The sequence below is a fragment of the Rhincodon typus genome, chromosome 10 (genome assembly GCF_021869965.1).
Source record: "Rhincodon typus isolate 14 chromosome 10, sRhiTyp1.1, whole genome shotgun sequence".
NCBI lineage: Eukaryota > Metazoa > Chordata > Chondrichthyes > Orectolobiformes > Rhincodontidae > Rhincodon > Rhincodon typus.
Genome location: NC_063341.1, coordinates 77,193,180 through 77,217,735, shown reverse-complemented (window position 1 = coordinate 77,217,735; position 24,556 = coordinate 77,193,180). Strand labels below are relative to the sequence as shown.

General features: G+C 41.7%; 1 protein-coding gene across 1 annotated transcript in view; it reads left to right on the top strand.

Annotated features, from left to right (window-relative positions):
* Positions 1 to 24,556, top strand: part of ssx2ipa (synovial sarcoma, X breakpoint 2 interacting protein a) — a 66,104-nt gene that overhangs the window by 30,092 nt on the left and 11,456 nt on the right. The window contains 8 exon segments of the mRNA XM_048602315.1: positions 4,579 to 4,730; positions 8,553 to 8,756; positions 9,375 to 9,485; positions 11,259 to 11,394; positions 12,969 to 13,044; positions 14,081 to 14,258; positions 16,752 to 16,902; positions 19,199 to 19,335. Of these exon segments, the coding sequence (XP_048458272.1) occupies positions 4,579 to 4,730; positions 8,553 to 8,756; positions 9,375 to 9,485; positions 11,259 to 11,394; positions 12,969 to 13,044; positions 14,081 to 14,258; positions 16,752 to 16,902; positions 19,199 to 19,335 (1,145 nt within the window).

The window sequence follows — 24,556 nt, the reverse complement described above, 5'->3', positions numbered from 1 at the left end:
TACTCCTCAAGCTATGGTCCAGTGGTTCTTGAATTGGGTTGACAATCCTTTTAACCACCTGTCAAAATCGATCAATAAATGAGTTCTAAAATCAAAGTTTGATCTTGATAATGCCATTGTGTTGCTGACATAAATCTTAAAAAACCCATTAGATTAATTTTTAGGCATTACTTTCTATTTTTAGGTGTTGCCTACATTGACATATTTAAATCAGTGAGTTGTATGTGTTACAGCTGAACTGGTTGTGCAATTAATCAGGCTGCTTACTTGCTATGGGAGATTGGAGAGCTATAACCATGCCAGAACCAGAGCCATTGCCAGGTATGTGTGCACTAATTTTACTTAAGTTAAAATACCCAAATGTTTCATTTGGGAAATTCCAATGTCGGTGTACCTTGTGTTATAATTTTGAGGGAAGTGCTTTCCTTTCCTGTGGCTTACGTACTTCCAGTAAATCACAGTTGTTAATAGCAGATTATTTCACAATACAGCTAAATATCTTTGGAGTGCATTGTGTTTTCAAATTTTGAGTCTAACTGTTCTACCTCCCTATCACTTTTGCAGTTTCATCAATCTTTTAACATTTCCACTAGTAAATTGAATGTAAATTAAAAGATAATGGAGACTGAACCGTTTTCATACAGCTCTTTTCCTCTTGGCACTTGTTCTGTAGCACTGCCACCTTTTGGATAGGAAAAGTCAGTACTGAAGCTGACAGTTAAATACCAAATCCATTGGTAACCTGCCTCATGTTTTAAAATATATGTATTTTCTAAACAACCTGTTCAGAGATGTAATTTAAACACCTCTGGAGCAGGTGGAACTGAACCTGGCTGTCTCAGCCCAGTGGTAGGGACATTACCACTGCACCACGAGCTCTAAACCTGCCTCTTACAAATTCTAAATGAGCAGTGTTACACTTGAGTTATCTTGAGATCTTGCCTCAAGTATTGAAACCCATAGGGGCTGATTCATTTTGCTTGACTTTTATACAGGTGTGCAAGATTACTCTTATTGTACTTACTACACTGTGGTAGTGTCCCCTTCTTTGGCCCAAAGATCTGGTTAAGTCCCACTTGAGAAATGGCTCAACATGTCCCAAAGTGCATATAGGTTTGTGATATGCATGCAAAAGCACGTCATAAGTACAGTTTAAATCAGTCTGTTACCACATCCTTCAATTCTTTCTTATTTCGTAAACCAATTCAGTTACTTCTTGATCCTGTTTGGTCCCTTTGGAAATTCATGCTACTTGTTGCGTGAATCCTACTCATTTAACTTTTGTCATTCCATTGCCTTTATAAAAACATTTTATGAAATGCTTCAAATGTAAATTTCACTTAATTTTTTCATATTTATAAACTTTTAAAAGTTTATACTAAGCGCTATCTGTAATTGCTTTATGATAATTAGGCTTAATCAAGCTAACCAAGTACCCGATCAGGCATTTGAAGTACCTTTTTAATGAAGGTGCAGAAAAGTTTTTTTGACTGTTGATTCCAGAGATGAGCAATTTCTCATCTATAGATAGATAGATTGGAGAAACTTTATTTTTTCTAGAGTGAAGATGTAGAGGAGTTGTGATAGGGGTGTTTTAAATCCTTACAAGGTCAACCCAGATAAGGGAAAGCTTTATCAGTTGAGAAACAGGACACAGTTGTAATGTTGTTGGCAGAAGAACCAAAGGTAGCACGAGGAACAACTTCTACGTGGCAAACAGTTATGATCTGGAATGCATGACGAGAGAGACTGACCAGATTCAAAATTGTGGTTTATGAAAGGAAATTGGATAAGTACCTGACCAAAGGTTTAAGAGTAGGACTAGCTAATTGGCTTTTGCAGGGAGGGACGAGGTAGCTGAAGGCTAGACGCTATTCTAAATGTGTAAAATAGAATAATGGAGTCCATTATTTAGGTGTGCCTATTTTGCATTTGTACAACTGCATTTATGTTGTACGCCTGGCATTAACAGCATGTTCATCAGCTTCATTAGGTTAGGATGTGGTTCAAATTAAGGATTCCAGGGAACAAAGGTTGTAATGTATAGCCAGCTGAACATGAGGAATCTGAACTACAGGGAGATCTGTAAACTAGCCTTGAGTTGGCAAGCTGGATCCCAGTGCTTAAAGGAATATCAATCTTGTACAGACCCAAATGGCAAAGCCTCATCAGTTTAAGGACTGTAGTCATGTCTTTAGGTCAAATGATCAAGGCACAAAGCCAATTCTTCACCCTGCCAATGCTGAAAGTGCTCAATATGAAGTTATACACGCATGGAGACTAGACTAACCTAAACCATAAACCAATCTTTAAGTACCTTAATGACTACTGCCCAATAGTTCTGACTTCAATAATCATGAAGTACTTTGAGGCTGGACATGGTCCACATCAACTCCAGTCTCCCAGCTGCCTCAATCCCCTACAGTTTGCCTACCAACAGAACAGGTCCACAGAGGATGCCATATCCCTAGCACTGCACTCGTTCCTGGAACATCTGAACAACAAGGACACCTACATCAGATACCTGCTCGTTGACTACAGCTCTGGCTTCAACACCATTATCCCCGCCAGAATGATCTCAGAACTCTGTCACCTTGGTCTTAGCTACACCCTGTACAACTGGATCCTTAGCTTTCTGACCCATAGACTACAATCAGTGAGGATCGGTAACTACACCTCCTCCACAATAGCACTCAACGCTGGAGCCCCCCCCAAGGATACATCCTCAGCACCCTACTGTACTCCCTGTGCACCTACAATTGTGTTGCCAAATTCCAAACAAACCCCATCTACAAGTTCACTGACAACACCACCACGGATACCTAACAACGAATCAAAAAACAGAAAGGTGATAGAGGGCTTTGTGGCCTAGTGCAGTGGAAACAATCTGTCTCGATGTCGGCGAAACTAAAGAATTGATCATAGTCATCAGAAAGAAATTAGAACACGCCCCCATCTACATCAACGGAACTGAGGTTAAGAGAATGAAGAGCAAGTTTCTCAGTGATGATAACCGATCTGTCCTGGATTTCCCATGTAGATGTGACAGTCAAGAAGGCACAACAATGCCCCCTCTTCCTCAGGCGGCTCAGGAAATTTGTTATGTCCATAAGGTCCCTTACCAACTTCTACAGATGAACCATTGAAAGCATACTGTCCAGGTGCATAATGGCCTGGTATGGCAACTGCTGTACCTAGGACTGTAAGAAACTACAGAAGGTGGTGTGCACAGCCTAGACCATCACGGAAGCCAACCTTCAATCCATGGACTCTATTTACACGACTCGCTGCTGTGGAAAGGCGGCCAACGTCAAAGATCCATCCCACTCTGGTAACGATCTGCTACAACCTCTTCCATCAGGCAGAAGATACAGAAGCCTGAACACAAGAACAAGCAGGCTCAGAAACAGTTTCTTCCTGGCCGTTATCAGACTGTTGAATAGACTCTAGCCTCAAATAGTGTAACCTGTATGCCTCAGTCTTTTTGATCTGTACATCCTTTGCTTGCTGTGATCTGCCTGTACCACTTGTAATCAAACCAAAGCTTTTCACTTTCGGTACACGTGGCAATAAAATCAAAAATCGTTCTCAAAGGAAGAGAAGAATCCATGTGTAGAACCTACTTTTAAAAAAAAAAGAAAAGAAGTTGCTGGAAAAGCTCAGCAGGTTTGGCAGCGTTTGTGAAGAGAAATCAAAGTTAATGTTCCAATTCTGGTGTCCCTTCCTCAGAAGGGTCTCCACCCTTTGCTGCCAGACCTGCTGAGCTTTTCCAGCAACTTGTTTTTGTGATTGATTTTGTAGCATCCTCGGTTCTTTCAGTTTTTATCTAGAACCTAGTTGTTTGTTTGTTTGTTAATAGTTGAAACCAAATGCGTTTATTAATAGTTGAAACCAATGGTTGTATTTGTAGTTTAATGTTTTGTGATTATCTTGCTTTTGTCTGCGTTTGAACTTCTGATCGAGCAGACATGCACACTATCTGAGCTGGTTCCTTGGTTTGTCAACACAACTCCTAAAGCTTTTTGTGAAATGGGGGCCTTGAAGGATTTAGTGTCAAAATTTGAAGCTGTCATTCCAGAAATGTGCACAATCTGTAGACCCAAATCTTCAAGTGGTGCAAACTTTTTCTCTGGTATTTTTTCTGGGTTGCTTGCAACAGCTCTTGAGGTTTCACACTAAGGCTGGGAGATTTTGCAACCCCCATGGGTTATAGATTATGCATCGAGTAGTTGCTTAAGTAAATGTAATATTCCTAGTGTGGTTTTATAACTTTTTATCAATATGTAAAGTGTTCATGATATCATCTTCTTTTAAGTATTTCTCTGAACCAAACTATCTGTATTTGGCATTGAATGGCACAAGTTTGTCAGCAGTAATGTCACTATAAATATTTAAGCTGCCCTTTCTATTTGCAGCATCTTTTGATAGTTAATTCCTAAAAGGGTTCAAATGCTTAAAATCATGCTTAATATATTTGTAGATGGTATTAATTAGTTTCAGACTGAGTCACTTTAGAAGAGTCTGTTAGCTGTTGTACAGTACTGGCTCAGTTAATTTTCTGTTTTTTTGTTTTTACAGCAGGCAAAGAGTTTATTTATCGCTATATATCCAGACCCCACATGTCTCCCCATAACAGTCCCACTGAAACACTGCCTGTATTTACCAGTCATAATTTAAGTTTATTTTGCACAAAGGAGAATGTTGAGCAATGCACAGCATACCTCAATCGGGTAAGTAGTTTCTAAAATAAGACCACGTTTGATTTTTGCATATATTTTTGGTCTTGTAGCACCCTGTACGATGTGATTTTTTTTTTAAACACAATCTGATGAAGAACGAACATATCTTCCCCCTGCCTTTATCTCTTGCCTCAATAGGATTATATTGAGTAGATTGTTGTCATCCTCCTTTCATTTTGCTGTGGTGACAGCAAGTTATTTGTCCTTAATCATAACTTAATTCCAATGTGCATCCTGCCAAAGATTGCATCCTTCTAAAAAAGGGTTGAGTTATTGGCATTACCCGCAGCAGTATAAATAGATATTACTGAAAGCACTGCCTTGCAATGCAGCATTTGAAAAGTGTGTAACCAGCCATTATGAAATGCTTATATTTAACGCTGACACTTGCACGAGTGTTTGCAAAGTCAAGAGGTATAACTGTAAGTGGCTAGAGTTTCACCTCCTTATCCCAGATATGAATGGCATTTCCAGCAATCCCTATATTTTCCCAATGTTTATTATGCCCTTGAAGTGATGATGACCCTGCCTTAATATAACTATTCTGGCTGGCATGACTGGCTGGCTGTTAGGATTGAGCCTTGATGGCAACGCAAGTGTGGTCTGTTATACCTTTGGACATGCAGGCCACATATACTTAAGATCTGCAATAACCTTCATTGCCTCTCTGTTTGTAGTTAGTATTTACAAGAGTATAATGAAGTATGTTCTGGGGGCCTGAGTTTATCTCTGTTCTCCTCCTGGTGTGCTGTTGTTGTGTTCCCTCCTGTACATGCTGTTGGGCTGCCTGCACTGTATAGTTTGGTGTTCCTGTGCAACACTGATTTTCTTCTCCTCCCCGCCCCCCCACCCTCAGATGAAAGCAGAGGTTGTATGATGCCCATTGTCCAATATCCTCTTCCCTTCCCTTTCTTTCAAGGCAGTCTCTGAAGTGTAATCCTCTTTTGGAACTCCCCTTAATGACAGTTGCTTCTGACCTTTTGGTTTGTGCGCTATCCCTTTTAATCTTTTGGAGCTAACCTTGGACTCACTCACTTCCTACCTTGTAACACTATTCAGCTATCAAATTTGAGCACCCAAAAATCAATCCAATTGACTCCCTCTTTAAGTCAAAAGAGTGACTTGAGAGTCAGGTAAGTCATGTTTTAAATTGCCAATGTTGAATGAATGAGTTACTGAAGGTACAGAAGACTCATCATGTAAGTTTAATTTAATCGGGAAGCTACATTAAATCCCACATGCGTACGTAAATAATATTGAAATGTATAAAGGAGGCATGTAAAATGCAACATGTGGCCTTCCCATTGCCTACCTACCTGCCTGCCTCAATGTTTTATTGTTCAGGGAATGTGGGTATTGCTGGATAGGTAAGCATTTATAGTTCATCCTAATTAAGAGTCAGCTACATTGCTGAGAGTCTGCAGTCACATGTAGGGCAAGCCAGGCCAGGTTAAGATAGCAGGTTTTCGTCACTAAAGGACATCTGTGAACCAGATGGGTTTTTTCTGGCAATCAATGAAACTCCAAGGCTTTTTACATGTGTGTGAAGAATAAGTGAATGACCAGAGTAAGAGTAGGGCCAATCAAGGATTGTAAAGGGAATTTGTGCACGGAGCCTAAAGAGATAGGAGAGGTCCTAAATGAATACTTTTCTTTGGTATTCACAACTGAGAGGGACCTCGTTGTAGAGGAGGATAGTGTGAAACAGGCTGGTAGCCTAGAGGAGGTGGATGTTAGTAAGGAGGATGTACTAGGAATTTTGAGGGACTTGAAGATAAATAAATCCCCTGGGCCTGATGGGATTTATCCAAGCATTCTATGGGAAGCAAGGGAAGAGATCGCAGGGCCTTTGATTATCTTTTTGTCCTCACTGCCACGGGTGTAGTGCCAGAAGATTGGAGAGTGGCAAACGTCATTCCCTTGTTCAAAAAAGGGAATAGGGATAACCCCGCAAATTACAGACCAGTTAGTCTTACTTCACTGGTGGGCAAATTATTGGAAAGGGCTCTGAGAGATAGGATTTATGATCATTTAGATAGGCACAGTTTGATTCGTGATAGTCAGCATGGGTTTGTGAGGGGTAGATCATGCCTCTCAAACCTTATTGAATTCTTTTGAAGAGGTGACCAAACACTTGGATGAAGGTAGAGCAGTGGATGTGGTATACATGGATTTATGTAAGGCATTTGATAAGGTTCCCCATGATAGGCTCATGCAGAAGGTAAGGAGGCAGGGGATAGGGGGAAATGTGGCAGATTGGAATCCAAATTGGCTGACCCTTCGAAGACAAAGGGTGGTAGTGGACGGGAAATATTCAACATCATGCTCAGTTACGAGTGGTGTACCACAAGGATCTATTCTCTTTCCTCTTCTATTTGTGATTTTTGTAAATGATTTGGATGTAGGCATGAAAGGATGGATTAGTAAGTTCGCAGGCGATACGAAGGTGGGTTGAGTTGTGGATAGTGCGGAGGGCTGTTCTAGGTTACAAAGGGACATTGATAGGATGCAGAGCTGGGCTGAGAAGTGGCAGATGGAGATTAACCCTGAAAAGTGTGAGGTGATTCATTTTGGAAGGACAAATTTGAAAGCAGAATACAGGGTTAAAGGAAAGATTCTTAGCAGTGTGGAGGAGCAGAGGGATCTTGGGAGTTCATCCCACAGTTCCCTGAAAGCTGCCACCCAGGTGGATAGAGTTGTTAAGAAGGCGTAAGGTGTGTTAGCTTTCGTTAACAGAGGGATTGAGTTCAAGGGTGGTGAAGTTATGCTCCAGCTATACAAAACCCTGTTTCGGCCACATCTGGAGTATGGTGTCCAGTTCCGGTCGACTCATTTCAGGAAAGATGTGGAAACATTGGAAAAAGTGCAGAGGAGATTTACCAGGATGTTGCCTGGAATGGAGGGAAGGTCTTGGGAGAAAAGGTTGAGAGAGCTAGGGCTTTTCTCTTTAGAATGACCAAGGATGAGAAGTGACTTGATAGAGGTGTACAAAATGATCAGAGGTATAGATAGAGTGGACAGCCAGAGACTCTTTCCTGGGGTGGAGGGAGCTATTACAAGGGGACATAGTTTTAAAGTGAGTGGAGGTAGATACAGGGGTGATGTCAAAGGTAGGTTCTTTACTCCGAGTGGTAGGGGCGTGGAATGCATTGCCGGAGAGGGCAATGGAGTTGGATTCGTTGGGGGCATTTAAGCGGCCATTAGATAGGCATATGGATGATAGTGTAAGGTAGGGGTGGAGGTTAGATAGACCTCAGGTTTAGGGTAAAAGTTCGGCACAACATCGTGGGCTGAAGGGCCTGTACTGTTCTATGTTCTATGTTTGTGGGCGCCGGTAGACTTAATTCCATTTTTTTTGTATAATGAACTCCGGTTCCAACTGCTGTAGCAGGATTTGAACTCGGGGCCCCAGAACATTACCTAGTCTCTGGATTATTAGTCGACTGATAAAACCCCTAGGCTGTCAGTACAAACATGCAGGGGAAATTATAGATGCCTAAATTCCTGTAGGTCTTGTGGGCCTGAAGTGGTCAATCAGTGGCTAATTAAAAAAATCATTTCCCACTCCCAACCCACACTCAAATCAGTAATTTTAGCTTTGCCAGCCTAAGCAAGGTTCTTTTGAGTGCCATCTCAGCCCCTTGAGGTGCATTGAAATCGGGCACCTGTTGAGGTAATGGGCAATATCTCCCCCAGATCTTTGATTTGAGGGGGCTGTGAATGCCATGGCACCCTGTAAAATCAGCTCCATACTATTTTAAAATTTACCACACTATATGTAGCTTTGTTAAAAATATTTCTTCAATATTTTAGGAACTCACTGCATTGGGATTTCCATCTTTTTACGCTGAAGACAGCACACAGAAAGAACTAAACTTGGAGGCCATTCTAAATTGCATGTATGACCTGCTTCAACTTCATCGCAAAAGTCTTCGTGCGTTAGAAGATATGGAAACACAAAACCTGAAATCCAGTAGTGATATGGATCATTTGTACCACAGCCAAGTTAAACTAAAGGTAAGAGGCAATATGAGTAACCCACCTTAACACTATTTTGCTGTTAGTCATTTTATTGAAGGTAACTGAAATACATGAGTTGAGCTTGAACATGCTCCTTAATGACCAAACAGAACTGCCTCTCATATGTAGTTCCCACAAAGTGTAGCTTTTTCTTTTAAAAGCTGGGGCAGTCCTTTTTCCTATGATCTTTGACACACCCCACCCGGTTCCATTGGTGATAGCTTACAAAGACTTTTAACTGAGAGGGATATTGATCCCATACTTAAATGTCAACTTCCTTTTTTCTGAAGAAGGGTCTAGGCCCAAAACGTCAGCTTTCCTGCTCCTCTGATGCTGCTTGGCCTGCTGTGTTCATCCAGCTCTATGCCTTGTTATCTCTGCCTTTTTCAACTTCTGTTTGCAAGAGGGGTGTGGAAAGAGAGGAAATTACTTGTCTTCCAGTTGAGCAGGTTAAGCTCAAATGCCAAGTAGGATTTTAGTTGTCAAGACCATGAACTAGCGATTTATGATGTGCACATGCTTAACACTTGCTTTGCAAGTTGATGTGCTGTAACATTTTAAGTGATAGAGATGACTCTCTTGGGGTTTTGAATAATCCATTTTGAATATTCATAGGATCAACTGGAATTATCTCGTAGAGAAGTTATAGCTCTTCAGGAAAAAGACAGACAACTACAGTTGAAGAACAGAACTTTACATGGCTTACTAAAGAATGAAAAGGAGGAGGTAAACACTTAAAAATGTGTACCAAGTAAAACAAAAAGTACCTTAATTCCATACAGTTTACCTGAAACGTTAACTCTGATTTCTCTCCACAGATGCTGCCAGACCTGCTGAGCTTTTCTGGCAATTTGTTTTTTGTTTGATTTTACAGCATCTGCAATTATTTTGGTCTTATCTTAATTTCTTGATCGTTTTATTATTCTGCCAGAATTTCTTACCTGATCTTGTCAATTTTAAAGCAAGTTTTAAAAAAAAAAAATCAGTTCAAGTAGAGAAATTCATTTAACAGTTCATCTGGTTCTTTTTTTATACATTTTTGACTTGGAAAAGAGTTGTCCTTTTTTTTTTTAACTTTAATGAACGGGTACGTAGAATGTCTTCCAAAATCAGAATATTGCTAGTGAAATTGCCACCTTGATTTAGGTTGATTTTTGAACTAGCTTTCCTTCTAAAATTACTGTCTGTTAAGTCAAGGAAAATCTAAACTATTAAAGCAATCTTTAATTTTATTCATTGCAGAGCAGAGTAAATGCTGCAAAGTTAGAGAAACTTTTATCACTCCACCTGAAAGATGGTGAGATCCAGTCTACCTGTGCCAGTGAATTTCAAAGATCCTGTATCACTATTTGAATAACTCCATTTGCCTAAACCAGCATTGTACATCAAACATGTCTTGTCATTCTCTCATTTGCTTGGTCCTTGTTAAGTGCAAAGTTTGGGCAGCACAGTAGCTAGCCCTACTGCCTCAGAACAGGGAACCCAGGTTCAATTCCAGCCTCAGGTGATTGTCATTGTGGAGTCTGGACTTTTGTCCCTGTGTCTGTATGGGTTTCCCCTAGGTGCTCTGGTTCCTCACACCCAATCTGCAGATCTTTGGACTGTGGATCAGCCATGGTAAATGTGGTGTTAGGGGTAGGATGGGGTGGTGGGTCTGGGTGGGATGCTCTTTGGAGGGTGGTGCAGACTCAGTGGGCCAGATGGCCTCTTTCTGCACTGTAATGATTCTTTTGATTCCATTCTCTCATTCAAATTTGATGCATGTTCATGAAGCACTTTCAGACATTCTTGGGAGGTGATTAAAATATAATTTAAAAGCAATTGCTTCCTCTTTGTGTTTTCCTGAGTTTCTCCCTTTTTTGTCTTTCTATTTTATTCAGTCTCTTACTTACTACTTAGCACTGACTCCTTTACATCTAAATAAGAGCATGCTAAAATCTCACTTTGGACAGCAGTTCTTGTTTTGACCCTATAATATGAACTCTAATGTTGAAAAATATTAAACTCCAGTACAGTGTCAAATTGTGAACAGGTTTTTATTACTGTGCTTTTGAAGTTATTCCTACTAGTGCACTACTCTTTAAGTCAACTAGCTGCCTTCCACCTTTTCGCTAAAGTGTTTTCACTGATCTGTTGAATTTCCATTGAGCATATGTACTGAATTTTGTACTAGTGTGCTAAAACCTATCCAAGAAATTTTTGATTTGAAGTACCTGGACTTCAAGAACTAGGGATGGAAAGTGCCCTGATTAGAGTTTGGATTAGACCCTTTTATTAATTCAGAGATTTTAGTGAAGTAGGATATTCTCCATACTGAAATTGCCTGAAACTTCGTATTGTATTTCAATTTGTCAAGTATTGTGGATTTTCTTTTGGTTTCCAAAGGTGGTGGTGTAAACTAGTTTTTGAATATTTATCACAAATACTTTAAGACTCTTGATCACAAACTAAACAGTTTAGAATTTTTAAATTACTGAATTTGTTGCACTTTGTTTTTAGACACAAAAATTACAAAATATAATAGCAAGTCGAGCTACTCAATACAATCATGACTTGAAGAGAAAGGAACGAGAGTACAATAAACTGAAAGAACGCTTGCACCAACTCGTGATGGATAAAAAAGATAAAAAGCTATGTAAGTGTTCCTGGGATTATACAATCTTTGGGCTGTTTGTGTTGGTGGAGGATTTCATCACGTATGTTCGTGAAATGTTGGGGCAACTGGACCCAATGCTCTACGTTATTGCCAAATGGATTGCTTTTAATAACTTAGTGTGCAGTGATCCTGGTGTATCCTATTTCCTTGCTGTACCTGTTGCCTTTCTTCTTGAGAAGCGCCACTGATTAGTAATGATGCAGGTGATATGCAACAATACTGGAATGAAGTGTCATGATAATTTTAGAAAGGCTCAACTAATTGCATGATTCTCCATGATTTTACTGTTACAAATACTGCCTTTAAAATCCATGAGATAAAGTCTGCAATGTAGTTTAGCTCTTCGCACCACAAACTGTTTACTGGTGTTACAATGCCAGCTGATGGCAATACCAGACTAGTTAAATAGCAGAGTGCAGTTTGGTTTGATAGGCCATAAGTTGTTGTTTTTGTAATTGATTTACCATGGAGTACTGTCATTTGAACATATTCATAAGAGGTCACCAATGTACTTTAACAAGAGAATGAGTTGTTTGCACTGAAGACCAACACAAACCATGTTGCACTATAGGAAACTATTTGTAATAGACTCCTTGCAAACATCAAAGATTTATTCAACAATACCGTTCTGGCACTCAACCCACAATGAAGGATAGTCCCCAATCTCTGATTTTTTTTTAAAGTTCCTTGTTCAGCAGCCATGACTATAATTGGTTTCTAATTAGCAATACATAAGCACTAATCTGTTTCTTTAGTTAATGTCTCTTCTTGAGACCCTAAAAAGAAGCTACTTAAGCTTCAGGAATAAGCTTCCTTATTCTCTAACATGTATTCCTTGATATGTATTCCATAAATGTGTTTTTAACAACCTTGAAACCTCAAACCTTCTGTTTCTGAAGCTTTTCTCTTACAGTGGCCCTTAGTGCTGTTACACAGATGATCCCACAACTCCACATCTCTTTAGTTGAAAAGTGATTTGTGTCTGTAGGGGTTACCAAGATTAATTTTAAAGCAAAATTTTGTAGGGATAGTATGAGATTTGTACCAATATTTGCGGTTTATGTAAAAATGTATTTTGAAGCCTTGGTCACCACTCTGGATAGTGTTTTTTTTGGTTAATGGGCATATTCCTGTTCCCTAACTTTGCACTTTGTATTTCTAGTCCAATTTATCTGCTCTGCACTTAGTGCCATCTGCTGGGCTAACCAAGTTAATGCAAATAGCATTTAGAAATGAATCTCTCAAAACAACAAGATGTTTTAAAGGAATAATTTTAATTTAATGCTATAGTGTAAATCCAGCAGTATAGGATGGCCCAACTAGAATAGTCCTCTGCCAGATGTTATTGCTGTTACGAGGTGAAGAAAGTGCCGTACCGAGAGTGTAAGTCATGGTCAGACTAATTTGATTTGTCATAAGCAGGTATTTCATAAGTGAAATCGACTAGATCCATACTCTTTCAATTGAAGTGGCTGGAAGAACGTTGGTAGTATTTGTAAGTTCTCTGCATTTAAATCCATTCCTGACTTTTACCTTTTCAAAAATTCTTAAAGGTATTGACATTCTGAATTATGTGGGTCGGTCTGATGGCCGGCGTAGTGCATGGAGGACTGGGAAAACCGAAGCCAGGTACTGTGAAGTTGTTTTACCAAATCAATTTGTCTCCTGTTTCATACTGTAGCCCACAAATACAATTTCACAATTTCCCTCTGCAAAGACATGAAAATTAGTGGAGTTATGAATAGTGAGGAATGTTGTCAAAGAATTCAGGAGGCTATAGAACAGTTGGAAAGTTGGGTGGAGAAACAGCAGATGGAGTTTAATCCAGGCAAGTGAGGTGATACATTGACTTCCTAAAATGCAAGAGCAAAATATACAGTTAAGGGCATTGATGTACAGAAGGACCTTGGGATGCAAGTCCGTAGCTCCCTGAAGGTGGCAACACAAGTGGATACGGTGGTAGAGAAGGTATACAGCATGCTTGCTTCATCTGTCAGGGCATTGAGTGTAAAAGTTGACAAGTCACGTTGCACCTGTATAAAACTTTAGTTAAGTTACATTTGAAGTATTGTGTGCATTCTGGTTGCCACACTTAGAAAGGAATGTCGAGGCGCTGGAGAAGGTGCGACAGGGGTCTGCCAGAATGTTGGAGGAACACAGCAGCCAGGCCTGCTGTGTCCTCCAGCTCCACACTGTTATCTCTGACTCCAGAATCAGCAGTTCTTGCTATATCTTAACAGAACATTGTCTGGTTTGGAGTGTATTAGCTATAAGGGGAGATTGGACAAACTTGGATTGTTTTCGCTAGAGGGTCAGAGGCTGCGGGAGCAACCTGATGGAAGAATATAAAATTTAAGTCCTGGTCGGGTAGATAGTTAGAAATTTTTTTGTTTTCCCTTGTGTGGAAATGTCAAATACTAGAGGACATGGGTTTAACGTGAGAGGGGAAACATTTTAAAGGTGATGTGGGAGGCAAGTTTTTTTTTTATGCGGTGGATGTTAGGTGCATGAATGTACTGCCAGGAAATGTGGTAGAAGCAGGTGCGGTAGCAACGGGGCAGATGGGCTTAATTTAGAAAAGTTTCGTGGTTGTGCAGATGTGTGCCAGTGAGCCTGTTCTATAAGCCATAGGGCAATAATTCTTGTGTTTCTCCCAAAAATGCAGGAATGAAGGGGAAATGTACAAATCTCTTATAAACAACTATGAAAGGCACCATAAAGAACTGATGCTGGAAAATATTGAACTGAAGCAAGTTCTACAGCAGATGAAGAAAGATATGATGTCTATTCTTAGCCGCATAAAGCAGAGACCAAAAGAACACCTAGAAGATAGCAGTGGTATAGTGAGTTTCACAATATTTATTGTTAGTGTATTCAAAATTTTAGTATAAAACCGCAACTTTTTTGTTATATGATCCTGCAAACTAGTTTACTACTGAAAATTCGATCTGAATATTGTTATTTTTATTTATTGTTCAATTTAATGATCTTGTGTATCAATCTTCATCTTTTACTGTAAGCTACAGATCCATAACCAACTCTTGTATTTTTGTTGAATGTGTAAATCTAATCAGAGGTGACTTGTACTTTATACCATTTTAAGGAGTATTTCTCCTATTATTTCTCCTGATGAGGGCTAACAGTTCATCTTGCCAATTTTGCCATGGCACCAAATTGTACAGCAGTGTTGAGTACCTCCTGCACTCTGTCATATAAATTAAATACGAGTGTTCATGCATTTTCCTCAATTTTAAAAGTTGGATGTTCCGACTAAGCTATGTGACAACACATTGCTTTTTGTTCAATCCCTTCAATTTCCTCTCTCTCCTTCATGGTTGATAGAAATGAGTTCTGAAACCAGTGAAATTTTGTTTTGCTTTTTATTTTTTCTTTCCCTAATTTTTCGAAGTCATTCTTTAGGATGTGGACATCATTGGCGAGGCCATCCCTAACTCGGTTCGATTGGCTGTTTGAGGGCAGTGAAGAGACAACAACATTACTGTTGGTCTGGAGTCAGTTGTAGTCCAGATCAGTTAAGGATAGCAGACTGCCTTTGCCTTTACCCTTGTCAAAGGTCATTTGGTAACCAGCTGAGTTTTTACAATCTATGGCCTTGTTATTGACACTGACTTGTAATATCTGATTTTATTATTAGAATTCGAATTCTATCAGCTGCCATGATGGGATTCTCAGATTATTCGTCGTCCAGTGACATAGCCCCACTTGTAATGACTTAACTTTTTCAATGATGCCTAACTCTTCACCTACTTGATACGGAACAACCAACAAATTTTAAATCAAAAACATTGCTGGAGAAACTCGGCAGGTTTGGCACTTCTGTAAAGAGAAAATGGAATTAACAGTTCGAGTTCAGCGACCCTTCAGAACTGGGAGGCCGTTGGGGTGGAAATTGAAAACTAGGGGGACCCTTTCTTGTGGGAGGGAAGAGAAGTGAAGGAAATGGATCAGACATGGCCAAGGGCCCTGTCAACCATGATGGCAGGGAATCCTTGGTTGAGGAGAAATAGTGGATGTTTCCAAAGATCCCTGCAGAAAATACCATCACAGAACGGAAGCAAAGGCAATTGAGAAACTGAAAAAGGAAACCATACAAGAAGCAGTTCTTCAGATGCTGCCAGTCCTGCTGCATTTCTACAGCAACTTCTGTTTTTGTTTGTATCAGAATCTCCAGCATCTGTAGGCCTCCATTTTATTTTAGGAAATAAATGCCCTGATTTTGGATGTGTCTTTTTTTCATTTGTTGTCACTTCAAAATATGCAGCAGTTTGGTTTCATAGCTGTCATAATGTTCTGGTTAGTCACATGCCAGTGTAGAAGTGGCAATTGTTTCACCACAGCGAGAGTGTGGGATTTGAGCTACTGCTAGAAGTCTGATCTAAACTCTTAAGTAAACAGAATGGAGTGACCTCCAAAGATGTTCTAGCAGTGAAGACATCCAAAGGTTAATGGGTCTTCAGAGAAGATAAAATTTGACTTTAACCATGGAATTGCTAGTTTGCCACTCTCCTTCTCAGATTTTCCACTGAATATTGGAACCAGCAGAGCAAGGCAGTATCAAAACCTTGTTGTTCTGAACTGCTTACTCTTCAAGTGGTGGGTTACTTTACTTGACTGAGCAATTAGCCTTGAAGTCATAAGAACAGCTGGCATTCTGATGTATAGACTGGTCATACATTAGCTTCCCAGCTGTTGTGTGATTCATTGCTGCCTGGACTAATTGTTGGAGCATGCTTGGTTCATAAAGATTATAACGTGAATTTGATCTTTATTTGTTTTTTTGATTATTTCACAAGACCTAAAGTTTTTTTCCCAAATTTTTCCTCCCCTCTCTCATTCAAAGAACTGCTGAGCAAGATAGCCAAAATACATATTCCCTCTAACCCACTGGTGGTATTGACTTTGAATCTACCTGTGACTACTTTTTTTATTTACTATTCATGAGAGGTGGGTGCCATGTTTGTACTTGTTTTCTGAATCCAGTTGTCCTTGAAAATGATGATCAGCTGCTATCTTGACCCGCTTCAGTCCATAATAGACAAATCCACAGCGTTAAACATATTTTGGGAATTTTTTAACCAGGTGATAGGGAGGGAATGGCTGGTGATTTAACTGAGTGCATTGAAAAGATTTACCACACTCGGTGATAGCAGTTTAATAAAAACATCTCTAAACGATCCAATATATATAACATATATTTTTGGAAAAGACATTAAAATGCTTTCTATTGTTGGGAAATGGAAGTCTTGATTTCATGTGGAAGGATGTGTTTGTTTTAAAGCAAGGAGCAGTTTCTTTCTCAGCTTTTGATTTCTCAGGCAGGGTCTGACAATGAAGAGGATTCTCATGAATCAAACAAAGAAAATAACTTGGAGCTTTCGTGTGATGTAGTCCGGGAACAACTCACAAACAGTATTCGGCAACAGTGGAGAATGCTGAAAAGCCATGTTGAGAAACTGGACACTCAAGGTATGATTTTTGACTTGTTTGTAATTGAATTGTCCAGGGCAGCAGTAAGCAGTCTGTTTTGAGAGTCTCACACTTTTTTTTTAATATTCTTTTAAGATGCAAACCTCACTGACAAGGCCAGGATTCATTGCCTATCCCCAGTTACCCTTGGCACGAATGGCTTGTTAGTCTGTTTTAACTGCCCTATGTTGCCATGCCTGGAGTTGTATGCAGACCAGTCTAAGTGAAGATGGCAGATGTTCTTCTCTAAAGGGCATTCATGAATCATGTGGGTTCCTATAGCAATTGTTAGTTTCACCATTGCAATAATGGTAACAAATGTTATTTATGTTCCATCAACTACTGTAGTAGGATTTGATCCCAGTGTCCTCGGTGAGCATTTATTTGAGCCTCTGGATTACTAGGCATATTACATCACTACAACACCATCATCTCCTCCAGTTCCATAGAATCCCTACAGTGTAGAAGAAGGGCATTCAGCCCATTGTGTCCACACTGACCCTGACTCACCTGTAACCCTGCATTTCTCATGGCTAATCCACCTAACCTACATGTCCCTGGACAGTATGGGGAAATTTTTAGCATGGCCAACCCACTTAAACTGAACATCTTTGGACTGTGGGCAGAAATCAGAGCACCTGGAGGAAACCCACACAGACACTGAGAATGTACAAACTCCACAGACAGTCGCCCAAGGATTGAATCAAACCCAGGCCCCTGGCACTGAGGCAGTAGTGCTAACCACTGAGCCAGTGTGCTACCCCAAGACCACTAGGCCATTGCCTCCCCCCAGTTGTATTGGTCTGGTGAGTGCCATGGCATTTTGTGGGCTGTAAAGAAACTGCTAATAAACTCAGTTCCAAATCAAGAAATTTCAAGTGAACCAAATAAATAGCAAGGAATAAAGTACAGATGTAATTATTTACCACAGTGAAAGGCCTGGCATGCATATGCAACCCATTGATGTTGTTTGGATAACCCTTGGTCTAAGTTATTGCATTGAATTAAATTTACTGTTTTCATTTTGTTGGTTTTGAGGACATCTAAAAATTGAAAATATTCATAGATTAATAGTGCTGGCTAAATGGTGTGGTGGTAATGTCAGTACACTAGCATTCCAGAGGCCCAAACTAATGCTATGGGAGACATGTTCAAATTCCATGATAGCAGCTAGTTGAATCTAAAATCCATTAATTTAAAATATGGGATTGAAAATTGGGTTCAGTGACAGTTTCATGCTCACTATCATCAATTTGTCATCTAACTAATTCGCATTTCCTTTAGGCCCAGCTGGGCCTAATGTGACTGCAGACGCTAAGCATTTTGGTTGACTCTTAACTGCCCTTTTGAAATGGCCAAGCAACCTACTCCAAGGGCAGTTATGGTTAGGCAACAAATACTGGCCTTTCAAGTGACTCTCCTCCATGCAAGAATAAATTTAAAGATTAGTTCCAGCTAAGTGATGCCAATCTAGTAGTCCATAAGAAATAGGAATGAGAGTAGACCATTTGGCCCCATTTAATAAGATCATGGTTAATCTGACCGGCATTCGTCATAACCACTTTCCTGCATTTTTACCTGTAACTCAGATTCTTGTTTGGTCGGGAATCCAATCTATTTCAACCTTTAAATATATACCCAAGGACTGTGATCCTGCAACTGTGGCAAGCATTTCCAAAGACACTCAACCCTCCGAAGAAATTCCTCTGGATTTTAGTCTTAAATTAACATCCCTATATTCTGAAACAATGCCCTCTGGTCCTAAAACTCCTATGAGGAGAGACATCCTCTCAGCATTTAACCCTGTCAAGCCCCTTAAGCATCCCATATATTTCAATGAGATCACTACCTCTCATTCCACTCTACAAGAGTGTGCAGCCACAACAGCACTGTCTCCTATTACCAAGAAACATCCATAAAGGTTCTTGAGTAGATTTGTAGCTCGAGGCAGCGCTGATACAGTTATCAATGTAGCAGAGGGAGAGGTGGGCGTTCGTGCCAGTGTAGCTCAGCTTGTGGATGCTGTGTTGTGTTTGGTTTGGTTTGCTTGCTCGCCGAGCTGGTTCATTAGTTCGCAGACCTTTCATTACACAGCTAACTAATGAACCAGTTCGGTGAGCAAGCCAACCACAGCAAATATCTATAAAGTAGGAGTCTTTCTTAAGTTCCCAAGCCATGATTGCTTTTTATAAATATGTGGAAAATACAAAGCCCTGTTATTAAGCACTTTCTGTTGTATGATCTGTTTTACATTCAATTCATGAAATTCTGATGGGCTGAATTGCATTTATTGCAGCATCCTTAGTAAACTGCAGTTTTCATGAAAGTGGTGACATTATCAACAAAGATGATCATGTGCAAGAAATTGAGAAGCTGAAAATAGAAATTCAGCAGTGCAGGGATGTGATCAAAGCTCAGCAACAGTTGTTACAGGTAAGGTTTGATTTTTAAAATAATTGACTCAAGTGAGTCAAGACCATAAGATAACAGTGTGGAGCTGGAGGAACACAGCAAACCAGGCAGCAGTCAGAGGAGCAGGAAAGTTGATGTTTTGGTTTGGGACCCTTCCGAAATGGGGAGGAGGGGTGGAAAAGGAGCTCAGAAATAGAGAGGAGGGGTGGGACTGGGGCTGGGGAAGGTAGGTGGAATGATGATCGGTGAGTGCAGATAGGCAGTGGTGGGGATTGATCAGTGAGGTGGGAGGAGAAGATGGACAGATTGTGTCAGTCGGAGAGGCAGGGATGAGAGGGATGTTTGGTCATAGAATTCACCAGTTTTAAAATCACCCCACCCCCCCGCCTCATTCCATGTTTAGGCCATCAGGTGCAGGCTCCCCAGGCGGAATAGGAGGTGCTGGTCCTCCAGTTTGCAGGTGGCGTCATTGTGACACTGGAGCAGCCCAGGATGGACATGTCACCCAGGGAGTGGGAGGGGGAGTTAAAATGGTTGGTGACCAGAAAGTGTTGTCGTTTGTTGCAAACAATGCAGATGCTGTACAAAGCAGTGTCCGAGCCTCCACTTGATCCCTCCAATGTAGCGGAGGCCACATCGGGAGCAGCGGATGCAGTTGACCACATTGACGGATGTGCAGGTGAACCCATGTCTAATGTGTCTTTTGTGCCTTGAATGGAGGGGAGGTGTAGCACTTCCTGCGGTTGCAGAAAAGGTGCCGGGGTCGTGGGGTTAATGGGGTGTGTGGAGCAGACGAGGGAGTCAGAGAGCGGTCCCTACAAAAGGCAGGGGTGGGGTGGGAAATATATCTTTGGTTGTGGGGTCAGATTGTAGGTGGCAGAAGTGGTGAAGAATGATTCGTTGGATGCGGCGGTTGGTGGGGTGATACGTGAAAACAAGGGGGATTCTGTCTTTATTTTTGTTGCGGGGAGGGGATGTGAGGGCAGTGGTGCAGGAAATGCAAGAGATGCAGTTGAAAGCATTTTCAATCACCGGAGGGGGGGAAGTAGCGGTCCTTGAAACATGAGGACATTTGGGATGTGGAATGCCCCATCATGGGAGCAGACGCAGCAGAGGCGGAAGAATTGGGAGTAGGGGATTGCATTTTTGCAGGAAGGGGTGAGAGGAGGGTGTAGTCTAGGTAGCTGTGGGAGTTGGTGGGCTTGAAATAGCTGTTTCGATGCAGTAACCAGAGGTGGAGACAGAGGGTCCAGGAAGGAGAAGGACGTATTGGAGATGGTCCAGGTGAATTTGAGGTTGGGGTGAAAGATGTTAGGAAAGTTCCTCATGGGAGCACGAGGCAGCGCCAAAACAGTCGTCAATGTAGCGGAGGGAGAGGTGGGGGCTAGTGCCAGTGTAGCAGCGAAAGAGGGACTGTTCCATGTATCCTACAAAGAGGCAGGCATAGCTTGGGCCCATGCGGGTTCCCATGGCCACCCCCTTAGTCTGTAGAAAGTGGGAGGAGCTAAAGGAGAAGTTGGTAAGGGTAAGGACGAGTTTGGTTAAGTGGATGAGGGTGTCAGTGAAGAGGGACTGGTAGGGCCTGCAGGAGAGGAAGAATTGGAGGGCTTTTAGGCCATCTGCATGGGGCATTGGATAAGGTGAAGATAGTGATAGGAGACGATGAGGTGATTGGATAGTGAAGATGAGGTATTGGAGGCCAGGAATTTGGAAGTCTTGGAGGTGGAGGGCATGGCTGGTGTACCAGATGTAGGTGGAGAGTTCCTGGACCAGGAGGGATAAATGGAGTCAAGGTAAGAGGAGAGGAGTTCAGTGAGTCAGGAGTAGGCAGAGACAATGGGTTGGTTGGGGCAATCAGGTTTGTGGATTTTGGGAAGGAGATAGAAACGGGCAGTGTGGGGTTGGAAACAAATGAGGTTTGAGGCTGTGGGTGGGAGGTCACCTGAGGCGATGAGGTTATGAATGGTTTGAGAGATGACTGTAACATTTCCCCCCCTCTTCCCCCCCACCCCCTTCTTTTTGTAATTGAAAAATGCCGTCAATCACATCTCTTGCGTTTCCTGCACCTCTGCTCTCTCATCCCCTCCGCCCCAACAAAAATAAAGACAGAATCCCCCTTGTCCTCACCCATCACCCCACCAACCTCCGCATCCAATATATCATTCTCCATCACCTACAATCTGACACCAGGACAAAGAGAATTTCCCTCCCACCCCTATCTGTCTTTCATAGGGACTGGTCTCTCCACGACCCCCTCCCCCATCGGCTCCACACTCCCCACCAGCCCCAGCACCTTTCCCTGCAACTGCAGGAAGTGCTACACCTGCTCTTCGCAAACCCCGCCTCCCCCCACCATCCCCCGCATAGGCACAAAACAAACATTCTACATTAGACGGGTTCACCTGCACCTCCGTCAACTTGGTCTACTGCATCCGCTGTTCCCAATGTGGTCTCCACTGTATCAGTGAGACCAGGTGGAAACTCGGAGACCATTTTGTACACCATCTGCGCTCTGTTCGTGACAAAAGACAACACCTTCTGGTCACCAACCGTTTTAACCCCCCACTCCCTGGGCAGCATGTCCATCCTGGGCCATGACACCACCCGCAAATTGGAGGATCAGCACCTCGTATTCCGCTTCAGGAACCTCCAGCCCAATGGCCTAAATGCGGATTTTACCAGTTTCAAAATCTCCCCACTCCCAGCCTCATCCCATGACTAACCCTCCCTCTCATCCCTGCCTCCTTGACCTGACACCACCTGTCCATCTTCTCTTCCTCCTGTCTGCCCCTCCCACCTCACTGACCAAAATCCGCCACTGCCTACCTGCACTCGCCTATCGCCATTCCACCTATCTTCCCCAGCCCCACCCCTCCTGTCTTTCTCTTTATTTATTTTTGAGCTCCCTTCCCCCTCCCCATTTCTGAAGAAGGGTCCTGACCCGAAACATCAACTTTACTGCTTCTCTGATGCTGCCTGGCCTGCTGTGTTCCTCCAGCTCCACACCGTTATCTCTGACTCCAGCATCTACAGTTCTCGCTATCTCTGAGCGAGTCAACACCATGCTCTGTTACCAACTGTGTAGTAACTGTAAACCCAGCAGTGAGCAGCAGCGATCAAATAGTGCCTTAGGTATAGAGTATGTAAAATAAATACAGGTCTTTGTGATGTCTTCCATGACCTTTTGAAATCTCAAAACCTTTCGCAGCCAATTACATTCTTTTTGAAGTAAGGACATGGAAGCAGGTACACACCGTTTGGTCCATTCAGCCCGATTTAAAGCTGATTTCTAGATCTGCCATTTAGGGGGAAGGCGATGGCCTAGTGGTATTATCACTGGACTGTTAATCCAGAGACTCTCGTATTGTTCTGGGGACTCTGGTTCGAATCCCGCCACGGCAGATGGTGAAATTTGAATTCAATAAATATCTGGAATTAAGAATCTAATGACCATGAATCGATTGTCAGGAAAAACCCATTTGGTTCAGTAATGTCCTTGAGGGAAGGAAACTGCCATCCTTACTTGGTCTGGCTGACATGTGACTCCAGACCCACAGCAATGTGGTTGACTCTGAACTGCCCTCTGGGCAATTGGGGATGGGCAACGAATGCTGCCTGGCCAGTGACTCCCTCATCCCATGAATGAATTCAAAAAAAAAAAAAAAATTCCTCATGATCACTGTATCTTGAAGGCCCATGTACCTCTATACAAGCAGCATTTGTAATAAGGTGGATGTATTAACTGCACAAACAGTTCATAATGGATATGATGTAATTGGCATTACAGCAACCTGGCTCCAGGGTGACCAAGGATGGTAACTGAACAGCCAGGTTTATTCAATTTTCAGGAAAGACCGACAGAAACAAAAGAGAGGTGGAGTAGTGTTGCTAGTTACGGATGAGATTAACATAATAGTAAGGCTGGACATTAGCCTGGACGATGTGGAATTGGTATGAGTGGAGCTGCAGAACACCAAATGGAAAAAGACGTGAGTGGGAGTTGTGTACACCTATACTGGGTATTGTGTAACAAGAGGATTAATTCGCAAAATTGTGGTATGAGATCCTTTTGGGAAAGAGTGACCTAATATGGTAACATTCTTCGAGATGGAGAGTGACACAATTAAATCTGAAAGTAGGATCCTGAACTTGCAGCTAACTTTAGTGTGAGGCATGCATTGGCTGGGATAAGCTGGCCAAGAATACTTAAAGGGTTGATGGTGGATAGGCAATGGCAGACATTTAAAGAAAACATGGATGAACTTCGACAATTATACATCCCTGTCTGGTGTAAGAGGAAAACCGGGAAGGTGGCTGAACCATGGCTAACAAGGGAAATCAGGAACAGGTTAAAGCCAAAGAGGAGGCACATAAATTGGCCAGAAAAAGCAACAAACCTGAAGACTGGCTGGAATTTAAAATTCAGCAGAAACGGACCAAGGGTTTAATTTGGAAAGGGAAATTAAACATGGAAGTAAGCTTGCAGAAAACATTAAAAACTGCCTGCAAAAGCCTCTATAGATATGTGAAACAAAAGACTGAAGACAAATGTAGATCCTTTGCAATTAGAATCAGGCAAATTGATGATGGATAACAGAGATGGCAGACCAGTTGAACAAATACTTTGGATCTGACCTTACTGAGGAGGACATATAATCTTCAGGAAATGTTAGAGGACAGGGTCAAGTATGAAGGAGGAACTGAAAGAAATCCTTACTAATAAGGAAATGGTATTGGGGAAATTGGGATTAAAATCCTGTAAGTCCCCAGGGCTTGATGCTCTGAGATGCAGAGTACTTAAGGAAGTGGCCCTAGAAATAGTGGATGCATTGGTGATTGTTTTCCAGCTTTGTAGACTCTGGAAGAGTTCCAATGGACTGGAGGGTAGCTAATGTAACTCCACTCTCGTCAAAAAACAGGAGGGCGAAACCCATTAGTGGTGGGGAAAATGCAGGAGTGATTCATTTTAAACATGTAATAACGGGATACATGAACATCAGCTAGCAAAACGGCACAATCAACTCTCCTTAATATCTGTACATTCAGACAATGAAGGCCATCAGTTTAACTGGGACAAAGTAACCATAGTAGCCCACGCGAAACATAGACACACACAGGAATTCCTAGAGGCATGGTTCTCCACCCATACTTCAATCAACAAACATAGAATTGGACCCCATATACAAACCCATACAGGTCAAAACCGGAAATGACAGTACTCACCATAATGGACCGGTCAGTA